General features: G+C 46.9%; 4 protein-coding genes across 4 annotated transcripts; 2 read left to right on the top strand and 2 right to left on the bottom strand.

Moving 5' to 3' along the window:
- Positions 1-436: 436 nt before the first annotated feature.
- On the bottom strand, positions 437-2,320 carry BHQ10_003985 (uncharacterized protein; the record flags this gene model as incomplete). The annotated part of the gene is made up of 1 exon (XM_040876301.1): positions 437-2,320. One exon carries the CDS (start codon positions 2,318-2,320, stop codon positions 437-439), a length of 1,884 nt encoding a protein of 627 aa, XP_040732489.1.
- Positions 2,321-5,188: 2,868 nt separating this feature from the next.
- Positions 5,189-9,735, top strand: BHQ10_003984 (uncharacterized protein; the record flags this gene model as incomplete). Its single annotated transcript, XM_040876300.1, has 12 exons — positions 5,189-5,394; positions 5,464-5,598; positions 5,663-5,772; positions 5,828-5,925; positions 5,982-6,141; positions 6,191-6,258; positions 6,309-6,608; positions 6,661-6,900; positions 6,956-7,142; positions 7,204-7,453; positions 8,415-8,843; positions 8,895-9,735. 12 exons carry the CDS (start codon positions 5,189-5,191, stop codon positions 9,733-9,735), a joined length of 3,024 nt encoding a protein of 1,007 aa, XP_040732488.1.
- Positions 9,736-9,926: 191 nt separating this feature from the next.
- BHQ10_003983 (uncharacterized protein) lies at positions 9,927-11,075 on the bottom strand (the record flags this gene model as incomplete). Its single annotated transcript, XM_040876299.1, has 1 exon — positions 9,927-11,075. One exon carries the CDS (start codon positions 11,073-11,075, stop codon positions 9,927-9,929), a length of 1,149 nt encoding a protein of 382 aa, XP_040732487.1.
- Positions 11,076-11,733: 658 nt separating this feature from the next.
- Positions 11,734-13,252, top strand: BHQ10_003982 (uncharacterized protein; the record flags this gene model as incomplete). The annotated part of the gene is made up of 3 exons (XM_040876298.1): positions 11,734-12,081; positions 12,140-13,038; positions 13,093-13,252. The coding sequence occupies 3 exons, from the start codon at positions 11,734-11,736 to the stop codon at positions 13,250-13,252; spliced, it is 1,407 nt and encodes a 468-aa protein (XP_040732486.1).
- Between the last annotated feature and the right edge of the window lie 595 nt (positions 13,253-13,847).

Here is a 13,847-nt window from a genome sequence, read left to right as displayed (position 1 = left end):
TATTTCCCAATGATTTTCAAATGCGGAAATATATGGATATTTGCATCAAGGCCTGGTGACAGCTTTTGTCTTATTACAGCGCGCTGTCATCTGGCCAAAAAGCTGATATCTGTGTGATTATTACGAGATTTAATATCTAACAGGCCTCTAGAAGATGGCGGTGAGATCTCTTTACTATAACAGTGAGAGTACAGATCAGAGTACAATAATGCCTTTAATATATGACAGTACTATTACGATGATTGATATAGTATATATATCTATAAAGTAGTGAGCGCGGAAGGCTTCAAGCTAGTTAATAGACCTATATAATATTTAATTAGAAAGGCATATATTAAATCAAATCTTACAAGCCTTCCATAAGACTGCCAATATTGTTCTGATATTCTAACATCTACACCATTTTAACATTGTTAAATGCAATCTCACACAACATCTAGAGCATTGACTCTGGCACAAACCTGCTCCTCTTTCGAATCACTGGACCATACCGATAGAACGCATACGGAATCACGACCAACACTCCGCTGAGACTCCCAAGGATCGTTAAAGTGTAAGGGACGCCCATGTTCTCATAAAATGGGATAGAAATCTCGATAAATGCTCCGGATATTGTGTATCGAATGAAGGTAACACTTGCTAATGCACTGGCTGCATAGATCTCGTACGTATCCATGAGATATTGATACGTGGTCATGAAAACACACAGAATACCAAAGCCAAACAGCACCGACGCCAGCAGAGGCGACCAGATCGAAATATCCGGACGCGCAGTCCAGCCCATCCAGAAGAGACTGATAGGTACAGCCGGGCCACCAATCATCGCCCAATAGAGTCGTGATTCAGGAGCGACCTTGACATCTGGACCGAGAGCCTTTGCACGTGCAATGTCTCTCTTGCGGAGGTACATGTTCAATGGAATCAGAAGAGAGCAAGAAAGGACGCCGACCATTTGACCGGCGAAGCAAACTCCCGTCATCCCTTGTGAAAGTCCATAGATATCGGTGAAGATGTACGTGTAGCCGGTGAGGAAAGTGAAAAGTACAATATACACCATTGTCAGGTACAAGCCAAAAAGAATGAGGATTGGCTCTTGGACGAACATCAGGAATGGGCGGTATAACGCGCGTCGAAGACGGACAACCAGCGACGTTCTTCGAATCTCAATAGCCCCACGATAACGTTCGTCGCCTGTGATCTGACGAAGCTGCTTTGCTTTCCACCCAAGAAGTACTGGAGCATAAGTCTCAGGCTGATTAAGAACAACAATGCCCAGAATGATACCTGAAGCAATCAAAGTCACCCATTCAGTCCAACGCCAACTGAGGGTCGAGCTCTGGCCAATCCAATCTCCAACAAGGGGTGCAAGCAACGGCCCGAGAAAAGAGGAACAGGCAAAAAGCGGGAATGCGAAGACTCGTTCTTGCGGAGTCCAGATATCTGATAGAGATCCGCCGGCGCAAACCAGTGGAGTGGCACCGAACATACCGGCAAAGAAGCGACAAACGAGTTGAGACCCAATATTGGGGGATGCACCAGCACCAACCAGGAAAATCATGTACAGAGCCATAGTAGCGATATATACAGGATTTCGACCAAGTGTTTCCGAAAAGGGACCAGCCACCAAAGCTCCAGCCCCGAATCCAATCATAAAAAGACCTGTGGCCAGTGCTTCTATAGTTTCACCAACGCCAAACTCAGCAGCCGCCTGTGGGATAATCGCCGAATCGATCGCAGACGCAAAACCCACAATGCCACCGATCAATGATATGGTGAGCGTGCATATAATTCTCCTGGAAAATGCCCAGTTATAAGGATTTATCGAATCTTCTTCTGACTCCCAAGAAACGACAAAGACCTTGCCAAGTTCCGGACCACCTTCTCTTGTTGTTCGTTGGCGGATTTCGATACCTGTTATTGCTCGTCCCAGTGTCGTGCCGGTTGTACCGTGAGTAGGAACGACACGAAGATCGTTGGGATCCGAATCTTCGAGCGTAGCTTGCTGCTCAGTATCGTCTCTCGCTATGATTACACCATTTATACTTTCATGCTCCGATTGCGACGAAGACAATTGCGATGAGCCAGGTGAAATGATTTCTGTCTCTTCGTGGGCTCGCGATCCGGGGTCATGAACGTGGGCGATAGGGCCCTCATTATTCTCTAACCCGGTTTCTAAATCCTTCTCTTCTGTCGATATTATATCTTCTCTTTCTCTTCCATTCAGCCGCTGCTGACGTGTGTGAGAGACCTTATCTTTGCTGCGACCCAATTGTGCCTCGAGGGCTTTCCCAAAACGGCGATATTGCAGTATCGATTGCATCGTAGCGGCGAACCGTCTCTCGGTTGGCGAGAAGCGTTTGTAGAACTACGCATAGACTCAAGGAAATGTTTGAATCCTTCAATATTGCTCAGTTGCTGGATTTCAACAGTTGCTGGCGTAGGATTTCGGTATATCGGGATTCTCTCCACCCAACTACAAGACCATTGTACCGCAAGGTACGCAGCGCGAAAAACTTGGATGAAAAGACACAAAAAGAAAAAATGGAAAAAAAAAGAACATACCAAAGCAGATTGTTCTATCCTATGCAATTATTACGACTAAGTGGATCTTATCTTGCTTTCACTTACCTGTTTAGGGCAAAAAGCTGTACTCGGACAGATATCCGAACTCATTTTCAAGGTTAAGGGAACGGGTGTGTACCCATAACATTACCCGGGTCTGCAAAGATCTTAGCCGAGTAGAAAACAAGCCGGTCTCCACTGAATGTTATCATTGTGGATTCGTTCTTGTCAGGATTGTGTATTTAACTTAGGGACTTATGGCTTTGATTACAAAGCCGGATTTTTCAAATATTGTTGATCGGGATGGTATTATATACCCAGATTGGCGACCTAGGTGTGATAAACACAAACTCGATGATCTGAACTGATGATACGAATTGTCTGAACGTCTCTTCGTAATTTCTGTCTAGTCACTCTGAGTCTTGATTCTTGAGTAAGTGGATGGATGCTCACATAAATAACATGTCATAGCCTCAGTAATCCTCTAGCGGTACACGAAGACTGACATCAGTCTAAAAATTGTACCACAGATATCTAATTTGTACCCCAGCAACTCCAGTTCTCAGCTAGCTACGTCTTTCACTTTTAAGGCCTTCTCCATATTATCCCACGCTCGCCGAGTCATCCTCCCATGCACCCTCCATCCACCACCTTTCTCATCCGAATCTTTCAATAACGCGCAGAAATCCGTGATACTCTCCGTATACAAAGCCGCCACCACACACTCGCGTCCATTCCCATAATTCGGCTCAGACACTCAAAGGCTCCCCAACGAACTAATAAAACAGCATCGATCTCGCGAGCTGCGTCCGCACGGTATGCAGAGTTCGCCCCTCCGCTCAAAATGCTCTCTATGGGCAACGTAGTTTAATTTAATTTCGGGTTTGTCGAGAATATCTTGACTGAATTGGCGTCGAATCTGCAGAGCTAGGGATGCAAGCAATGTTTCCAGAAGATATCTCGTTCGAAGAGCAGGGATTACGTTGCGAGTTGCGGCGTTAGGGATTGTTGTTTGAGGAATGGATGGTATGCGTGGAACCGTTGTGAGTACGGATGTACTACATGATTGGAAGATATCATATGCATGCTGTAGAGTGATGGGATTAAGTTTCGTTCGCCAACTTCAGAGACTTCTTGGGGTCTCACCTTATGTCACTAATACAAAGGCAATAGTACTCCACCGAAGAATGCTCTACCAATTCGTGTCAAATCTTCTCCTCAATAATGGATATACCCCGGCCAAGGCTCAAAGCTCTTGGAACCTTCAACTCTTACAAGAGGAAGAAACCTCGGACTTCTTCATCATGCTCAGCTCAATCTCAAGAGTTATTTAATAATAAATGATAGGTGAATTATGCAGCTGCAAACGCATACAAAGATGCTATAGCATTTTATCGGCGGGAAAGTGGCCAGAAGTGGTAACTGGTATACCTACAGGTGTTATGGTCGTAAATACCCACATCAAATGACCGTTCTTCTTTCAGGACACGCGATTCGCGGCAATGTGGCAATTGGGGCTATATCATGAAGAGCCGCAAGCAATCAAAGATGACAGGGTAGTCTCTACTACTTCTAAGTCATTCGGGGAGAAATGTTGACCATAACCATACCCCGATGCAAAAGACCTGTCGCTAGAAAAATTGAGTGAATAGTAAGGCCCAGTCGAAATATACAAAATACCTAGGTCAAGGATCAAAAGCGAACCACGCATTTCACATGATGATCCCCATGAATTAGCGACTTTACAAAAATTATTCATACCAACCATGAAACTTGTCAATATAAAACAAGAAATAAAATGGCAAACTGACAAAAAGTCAAGGCAGGATCAGCTGTAAGAGGCTCGGTTCTTGATACACCGATCTAAAAATCAAGCTCATTCAGAAAATCCACTTCTCTGCAGTCAGTCACATCCATGTCCGGAGAAAAGGATTGATGCCCCAATGTAGAAGTGATATCACGTATTGAACCAACTCTTATTCAACGCGGGGTACAAGCATTGAGTATCTGCACAAACGTGGGATGTTGGTAATGCGGGGAATGTTGATCCCTGGTTGTTTTAAGGCTAGGTCTATCTACTTAGTATTCAAGCAATACAGACGGATTTATCCAAGTGGTGGAATCTTGGATGTACTATCCCTTTCGAAGAAATTACCCGGCTCCGGGTATAATCTGAAGTATTCTCGTCTTCTGCAGTGTGTAGTGCGTACATCTGTCACCATTCTAAAGGATCACTAGTGGCAGCAGCATCATGCGCTTCTGGCTATTGATACGGTAGGATGATCTTCCGAAATTGAGCATAGATTACTGTGACATTAATTATAGTGAGGAGATCAGAGTAAAATGCTTATGAGTAGTATTATACCGAGGGATCTGCGTGTGAAATTCAGGAAGCACTATACATGACATTATATATATCTTTACGTCTAGAAACATGGTTTCTTTCACTTTTATTCTGTCTAGATGAGCACAATTGGGACATTCGCAAGTCGAGATCTGTACCCCTTGCTTGCGTGCTGGAAGCAGTCGCGTTACCTTCCGCCTTCGTTCTACGCGTCCCCTCTGCTTTTACTTGGCATCAAATAAATACTCTTCAAAGATATCTTATTGAGATAATATCTTCGCAATGCGGTATCAAGTACGTTTAAGATCGTTATCGGCCATATGCCTATCATTTTTAGCCCTGGATGTTGCGTCCGCCCATTCTCCGCCCAAAAATCCCTATCCAAAGGGCAGTTTACCTGATCCTTCGAACCACCTGGAGGTCGACCTTGGCTATGCGGGTTACGTCGGAGTAAACAATGCTACGTCTGGCCTGAACAGTTGGCATGGGTAAGTGCAATTTTTTTTAGGAGAAAAAGAAATCTTGTTCTATTCCTGACAAGGCTGATCCGTTGGAAGAATACGTTATGCACAAGCACCCATTGGAGATTTGCGATGGCAGGTTTCCGTGCCTCCTCGGACGGAGTTTAATGGTACATTCTTGAGTGCAAGTACCCATGGACTGACGTGCCCGCAGGCGCCGGATCATCTCACGTAAGTCAGATCCATGTCCTCTATTCGATTGTGCTAGCAGGAAAGTAACTGATGATTAATATAGTTCGCCAGAACTTGCATGGACAGCGAGTACATCAGCAAGTGAAGATTGTCTGTTTCTGAATATCTGGGCGCCAGAAAATGCAACGGACTTGCCTGTTTTTGTATGGATTCGTAAGTTGTATAATTAGGCAAGATTCTTTTCACTCAACTAACAAATCCCACCCAGATGGCGGCGGTTACGGCTCTGGAAATGCCGATACAGACATGTCATGGATGGTTGAAACTCCCGTGACTAAGTTTGTTGCTGTGGCTATACAGTACCGAGTATGTGATCAAAGCATGTATTCTTGATGAGCGCGCGACTGATTACCTTCTTCTAGCTTGGTGCATTTGGCTTCCTAGCGGGTAAAGAGGTTCAGGAACACGGAATCGCCAATGCTGGTCTCTATGACCAGTACCTGGCACTGCAGTGGGTACAGAGGTATATTTCATTGTTTGGCGGAGATCCGGATCGTGTCACTATTGGGGGAGAATCTGCTGGTAAGTATCAATGACTGTTTCGTTATATGCAATACTGATATTAATATAGGAGGTGGCTCGGTCATGTTGCAAGCCATGGCTTATGGAGGCACCATAGGCGACGAGCTTTACGACGGCGTACGTCTTTCTCTCTTTGCTTAGCCATTGGACAAGACTGACAGAAATAGACCTTCTTCGCCAGTCCTTATCTTCCTCAGCAATCCAACTATGATGACCTTGTCCCAACTCAATACTATGAGCGATTTGCCGCCGAGGCAGGATGCTCCAAAAGCAAGACTGAGAGTGTATTCGACTGTCTGGTAGCGGCGGACACCGACGTACTTCAGAATGCGTCGTACACTGTCACGATAAATGCTAAATATGGACAATGGGCCTTCGTTCCTGTGACTGATGGGAAGTTTGTTAAGCAACGACCGAGTGTACAACTTTCAACCGGCGCAGTTAACGGGAATCGGGGATTGATTGGGGTATGTTAAATGCCAGATGTCTAGTATGAATTCATTTGCTGACTACATATAGAACAATGCTAACGAAGGCATGGGATTTACTCCCCAAAATGTGACCACGGAAGAGGATTTCATTGAGTTCGTGAAGTACCTGATGCCAGGGCTTAATGACAATCAAATCCAGCAAGTATTGGCTGAATATGCCTTGCCAGCTAGCATTCCTACTGTTGGATTCGCTACAAACGGCTTAAATGAGAATGCTACAGCTAATTTTGTGAGCCCATATGCCGTTGGACAACAGCAACGAGCTAATGTGATTCTCCTGACTCCCTGCGCCAACGCTTGGATATTCCACTGACTGCAAGTAGAACCTATATTCGGAAATAACATTCGTCTGTTCCGCTTACTGGATTGCCGACGCTTACGGTTTGAAGACCAGACAAAGTTACAAATATGAATTCTCGCTGATCAACTCATGCCATGGCGATGACTTGCCCGGATACTTTGGCAATGCCCCTGCCACCATGGGCCAAGCGTTCCAGGACTCTTTTCTCTGTAAGTTTCCTACGACCTGGAAAAAGTGGAAAATACAATCAAGACTAATAATAAAAACCAGCATTTTTCGACAGCTTCATCACACACGGGACCCCTAGTAACACTAGCTCTTATACTGCCGACGTCCCTGCCGATATCGCAGAATTACTTTCAGCGTGGCCATCGTGGACTCCACACAGCCGAGCACAGGTTAATCTCAACCAGACGGGCGGAACTCTCACAACCGGTATTGACGCACATGATCCATACCAGCATGTTATCAGTACATACGTAAACCCGGGCCTGGTTCCTGATTTTAGTTTGGTGGATGGGTACGGCTGGGAAGGGGGCCGAGGCAGAAGATGCGACTTTTGGAAGTCGATTGGAGCGTCTGTGCCTGAGAAGAAGTAGTACTAGTATTTACCAATAGTAGATATGGCTGCCAACATGCTACAAACATACGTACCTCCGTATTAAGCTTCAGGTGCGTGCATCTTAGGGTTATTGTATCGACTGCCCTCCTTCGGACAGTGGATCGATCGATCGACCGGCATCTTGCTGCCGGTAGCCAATCACATCCGCGGGCCAGCCGGGCCGATGTATGGCTGCGATCCGGTCGCATATCGCCGCTTCTAGCCGGGTTGACGTTTTATGCATGGACTTACATAGCATTTTTTTCACTGAGTGACAAGGATTCAGTTTCTAGTAAGCTGTTTATTCTATAGAGTAGTATGAGTATAGTCTGTATATAGTAGGATTGTATAATAGCCCAGAATCAGAATGGTTGGATAATGACTGTCTACATAGCGGCGTGACAACAGTCTTATCGATAAGTGGCAACTTGCAAGCAATAAGGCGGGCAAACCCACCTTCCTAGTTGGGACAGTTCCTGTGACTGATGACCGCACCGGTTCCTGGTCCAGGCAAGCGGTCCTTCTCTATATAGCTTCCTAGAGCTTCTGCTCTTACATCCTTACAATTTTCCCCTCTCATATCTTACACATTATATCTTACATCCTCATACCTAGGTATCCTGCGACTGCTTACAATGAACCGCACCCGCGCTCTTTGCGCCTTCAATACAACCAAACCGTCCCCATCGCCACGCGTGATTGTAACCTCCCTATTCCACCATACGAGACATGTCAGCACAACCCAGAACGCAAAGGCTTCCGCCATAGGATTGTCATCTGCGCCTGAGTCTTCACTCCAGTCTACCTTTCCTTCATCGCACACACAATCTCGAGCCATCAACGAGACGTTGCCATTATCGACAGCTACTTCCTCATCTAGACCCACGACCAAGTCGTCGCTAGCAAAGCTCCCGCTATCCGCCATCCTACGATCAGCGTTCATCCTCTCCATCTCATCCTCGCCGTTACTGTTACGACCGTGTATATGGGCTCTCTCAGCACTTGCAAGTCCCAAGACCGCTCTTACAGACGTCGACCGGAACCCGTTACTGAATTGGCTGGTCAAGAATACCATCTACAAGCAGTTCAATGCTGGAGAGAACAAGGCTGAGGTCCAGCGATCTATCGTCGAGACGAAAGGTTTAGGATGTCGGGGTGTGTTGCTGGGATATGCACGTGAGGTTTTGGTGGCAGATAGCAAGGCTAGTCCTCACGATGAGGTGTTGGCGAAGCAAGAGGTGGATGCGTGGTTGAAAGGGACATTGCAGGGTGTTGATATGGCGACTGCGGGTGACTTTGTTGCTCTGAAGTATGTCCTCCCTTTCGTTCGTACAGGTATTTAGTATACTGACTGTATTAGGCTTACCGGCATGGGAACTCAAGCTGTACATCTCCTGAAAAACCGTCTGCCACCCTCCGAATACATGGACGCCGCTATCACTAAAGCCTGTGACGCTGCCCTCGCCAAATCAGCACGTCTCTTGGTCGACGCAGAGGAACAAGCAGTACAGCCGGGCATCGAGGACTGGGTTATGAAGTATCAGAAATACTGCAACTCTCAATCGCCTGGCCACGCAACCATGTACCTCACTTATCAAGCATACCTGAAATCGACGCCTGCCACTATCGCGAAACATCTCGCTATGGCTGAAAAAGATGGATATACTCTCGGCGTGAAGCTTGTTCGTGGCGCATACATGAAGATCGAGCCACGACACATCATCTGGGATGTCAAAGAAGATACCGACGCTTGCTACGACGGCGTCGTCGAAGCCCTTCTGACTCGCCGATACAACGCCATGCTCCGCCCTGCACCAGAGAGCAAAGACAAGGAGCGAGTACCGTCGGTCAACGCCATTATTGCCACACATAACCGCGATTCCGTCCAGAAAGCGCATCAAATTCGTCTTCAGCAAGCGGTCAACAACGAGCCTCGCATAGAATTAGCTTATGCTCAACTCCAGGGCATGGCTGATGAAATTAGCTGTGAATTAATTGAGGGTTTCCCTGACGAGAGTAGCAAGTTTGCTGCGGTGGAACGACCTAACGTATATAAATTGCTTACTTGGGGCTCCGTGCAGGAATGTATGGGCTTCTTGTACAGAAGAGCACTTGAGAATACGGAAGCAGTGACTCGGACGAAGGATTCAAGGTCGGCTATGTATGCCGAGTTGTGGAGGAGGGTTACACGACAGACTTGACGAGTCGATGATGAGGTGTATTTGTAATTTTGTCGATGTCTTCTAGCGGCATAGCGTTGCATACAGAGTTTTTTTTAGAAATTTCATCCATATTGAACAATCTCTACTTTGCAAGATTTTATACGTATTCGATTCATTAGCACCACCTAGCTATGTCCTACACCAGACCACATATGACAGCCCAATAAAGTTTATAGACTGAGGAACGTCTCAATCAAATCGCCCGGCTGATCGAAAAAGTCAAACATCACAATACCCACCCTCTTCCCCTTCTGCTCCTTCAAAAACGGCACCAACAAATCATTAACTCCCCCCTTTGGTGTATACTCCGTCCCATTGCCCAGCGCTTGAATCACAGGCCAGACATACGGGAAAGTGTCCGTATTCTCACTCGACGCCCAAGTCCAGAACAAACTGTCCGGATGGGCAGTCGAAACAGCTCTTTCAATATTTGCGATGGTGGCGTTGTACTTCCATTGAATGTTCTCAGCTGCACTTGAGCCGTAGGGTGTCAGAGGCTCGTAGTAATCCTCAATATAAGCAGTAAGATTCTTAGCGGTATTGTAGACAAGCGTGATGTCTGGGCTGTTGTCTGTCCAGAGACTAGGGCTGAAGTGCAATCCGGGCAGATTGTCGGTGTATGAAGCGGGCAGTTGGTCCAGGTCAAATCTGCGCAAGAGTGTGATTTTACCGCGTGCTTGACCGAGCGTTCCGAGCTCGTCTTTGGTCTGCACAAAGTATGTACGGGCCGCGGGTGTGGTCAGAGCCGAGTACAGCGCGAGTTGCACCGCGGCATCGTTGGATGCGTGAAGAGCGGTTGAGCCTTCGTACTGCATCGAMAGGAAAAGGGTCTCGGAAGGATGGTCATCGAGCCACTTATACAACCCGAAAAGCACATCGTCAAGCGTAGCAGTCTCCGAAAGCAGGGCTTGCGAATGATAGAAGATCAGCGTGGTGTTTGTAGGATCAAACGCATATCGCAGATCGAATGCCCGAATACCCATGTTGAGCATGTCGATCAACGATAGTTCCTGGCATCGGAACGTCAGCGGTGTCGGGACAGTGACCTGATTCAGGTCTGTGATTCCCAACAGCGAGTCCTGGGTGGCTTGGGTGTAGTTCCAGGTTGCGCTGTCGTGGGTACCGGGAATGTTCATGTGGACGAGCAGAGTGTCGTCTGCATAGGACTTCATCCATTCCGCGGTGCGGTTTGTAGTTTTGACGTATTCGCCGAAGATGGGCGATGCGTCGTTGAGGACTTTGTCTAGGGCGAATTTCGCCAGGGATGAGGACTGGGCAGATGCAGCCAACGCCGCGACGGTGAAGATTTGCTTCCACATCTTGTAACCTATTTTTGGCGGTAGATAGACTGAGCTTGAGGAAGGATGGGATTTCGGCAAGATACAAATATTCAACAGCCGTGTTCGAGTACTCCGAGTCGTGCTAGCAATACTTATAGAAAACTCAGTAAAATGAAGCTACAGCGTGCGTTCTTCGCACCTTCTGCTTCGATCAGCTTTTCTAGCACGTGGGAAAACAACAAATAAAACGCGTACGAGCAGCAATATGATACACTTTTGTCTGGAGCCTTTCGACTCGTGACGAGGAAGAAATAAGCTGAACGTTTGTACACAGTACTAAGTAGGTGTGAAATAAACAAGAGTCAGTTAATTAAAAGGCTTCCACGTGCATTAGTCGCGGCGATCCAATTGGCCTTATCCGCGATGGTTTAGTCTATGCAATCCTACTTGAATATGGCACTTAATATACTAGTAAAGTCTAGCTTATTGCTTGCTTTTACTGTGGCCCACATAAGCTTAAATTAGAGTGAATTCTACCCACGAATTCCGGTAGAATGAAAGCTTGAATAAACAATGTTTGCCCCTTGAATGTCATAATTCTTGAAACTTCGCATATATAAGGTCGGATTATTCCGCTCTCAAATTTGAGATCACCATTCAAATCCACGACTACCAAGACAGCTTCGACGAAGAAAACATGTCTCGCCTTGGATTTGGAATCGCTCTCGGTCTTGCCGGCCTTGCCCCAGTGCTAGGCTTGACTGCCGAAGAAACCTTCTACCCTCCTACTCTTAACGACACGGCATACATTAGCAATAGCTCAATTGGTACGTATGGAGGTATCTACCAGGCTGATACTACCGGGCCGACTGGAGGTTCTCCTTACGGAACTTATGATTATTGTTCTATGCCTCATCCTCGTGCGCAAGAGTATGAGCTTCCCGAAGCCATAAGCAAGGGACAAGTTAAGGGAAAGCTAGTTTATCTCGAGTACTTGCAGCGTCATCAGAGACGTTCGCCGTACAATATCCTGCCTGGTGGAGAGGTACGCTATTTTCTCTTTGTTCATCTTTGTGGAGAAAAGCGATCACTGATTTGTATAGAATGAAGCATATGACTGCGACAATGTCAGACCCTACCTCTACGCTGGTGTCGACTCTTCTTCCGGCATCCAGCCAATCCCCATGTATGCGCAGACATATCAGGACTCCACGAACCCATTCACACCGGGCGTGAACGGTTCCTGCCAGTATCCCCAAATCACCATTGGCGGAGTGCAAGACGGCTTCCAGCACGGCAAAGATCTCTGGGCCGTCTACGGCGAGAAACTCGATTTGATCCCCAAAAAGCCGAACGATCGCACCTGGTTCCGTTCCAGTGAATCGGCACTTACTCAGGGAAGCGCAGGTGCAGTTTTGCGTGGTGTCTGGCCTTCGTACGAGGGTGCGCTACCTTTGCATCAGATGGTGTCGAGCGTTGATACCGTCAACGAAGGCTATTCCTGCTCGGCTATCAGCAGCACTTTGAGTGCACTCAAGTCGACAACTGAGTGGAACGACCACCTCACTGTCACCGAGGAACTTCGCTCAAATCTAGGCTCAATGCTAGGCGCTACTAGCAGCTCCTGGCAATCCACCTTCGACCACTTCTCGGACAACTTCCAAGCCCGTCTGTGTAACGGCTACAACCTCCCGTGTAGTCTGGCCAATTCTTCGAATTGCGTAACCATGGAAATGGCTGAAGAGGTCTTCCGTGCCGGTGACTGGGAATGGAACTACTACTGGCGCACAAATCCCGATGTAGTCAAGTACATCCAGGTCGTTGAGGGCTTGTTCATCGGTGAGATTGTTGCTCACCTCCAAGCCGTCCTCGACGGTAAATCGTCTCTTGATTATACACACATCTTCGTTCATGATGGTGACATAGGTCCTGTGTTGGGTGCTCTCGGTATTAATGCGCTCAGATGGCCAGCTATGGCGTCTAACATTGCTTTTGAAGTTTGGTGAGCTTAATCCCAACCTGGCGTCAATCTTGTATTCATACTGACTGAAACTAGGGAAACAAATGATAAATCGAACCGCTACTATGCGCGAGTCTTGTACAGCGGTTGGGCTCTCCAGACTATCCACGGTACCCTTGACTGGGTCCCTCTTGCTGATCTGATCAACATCATGAGCCCTTATGTGCCGGAGGACATTGTCTCCTTGTGTGGTTAGATATTTTAATGTACTAGATCTATAGATCAATTAATCAATGGAATCTGAGCGGCCCGATGTACGACAACCGGGGAAATGGATTTATCTCCTTTACTAATAAGTACTCGATGTAGTTGGTACCATGCACATGCGCCAAATCTGATGAGATAGGGTTGTCAATATCCTGTTGAACTGGATACTTAACGGATTTGTCAGTAGATGGTCAGTTCTAGACTGATTGAAATGGGTTTGCTATACGAACTTGATTTTCCCTGCCAGGTAGGGGTTTCCTTTTTCAGCTGCCATCGCGTTTGTGAGGGCGCTCACGCTCCGGTTCACTGAGTAGAGTTCAGCCTGGATGCACGCTCTTGTATGACTCGCCTTCCGGATAGATTCATATCCGCTGCTCCTGGTTTGTGAAATTTTGATGTATGTGGATCTCGGGCCTGCGGTCATGGGTCGGTCCAATATCCTTAACATGGAGGATGATGATGTTGACTTACCTTTTACCGGGTGGACTGATTCTCAGTTTCGTACCGTTGAGATGCGGCTTTCGCTTAGAAGAAACGAGCCTAATGCCCAGTCAGTCATTGCTTGTTCACGTCGTTCTTAGCAT

Source organism: Talaromyces amestolkiae (genome assembly GCF_001896365.1).
Source record: "Talaromyces amestolkiae strain CIB chromosome Unknown scaffold6.1, whole genome shotgun sequence".
Taxonomy (NCBI): Eukaryota; Fungi; Ascomycota; class Eurotiomycetes; order Eurotiales; family Trichocomaceae; genus Talaromyces; species Talaromyces amestolkiae.
The sequence above is the reverse complement of the archived record's forward strand: the minus strand, read 5'-3'. Positions and strand labels throughout refer to the sequence as shown.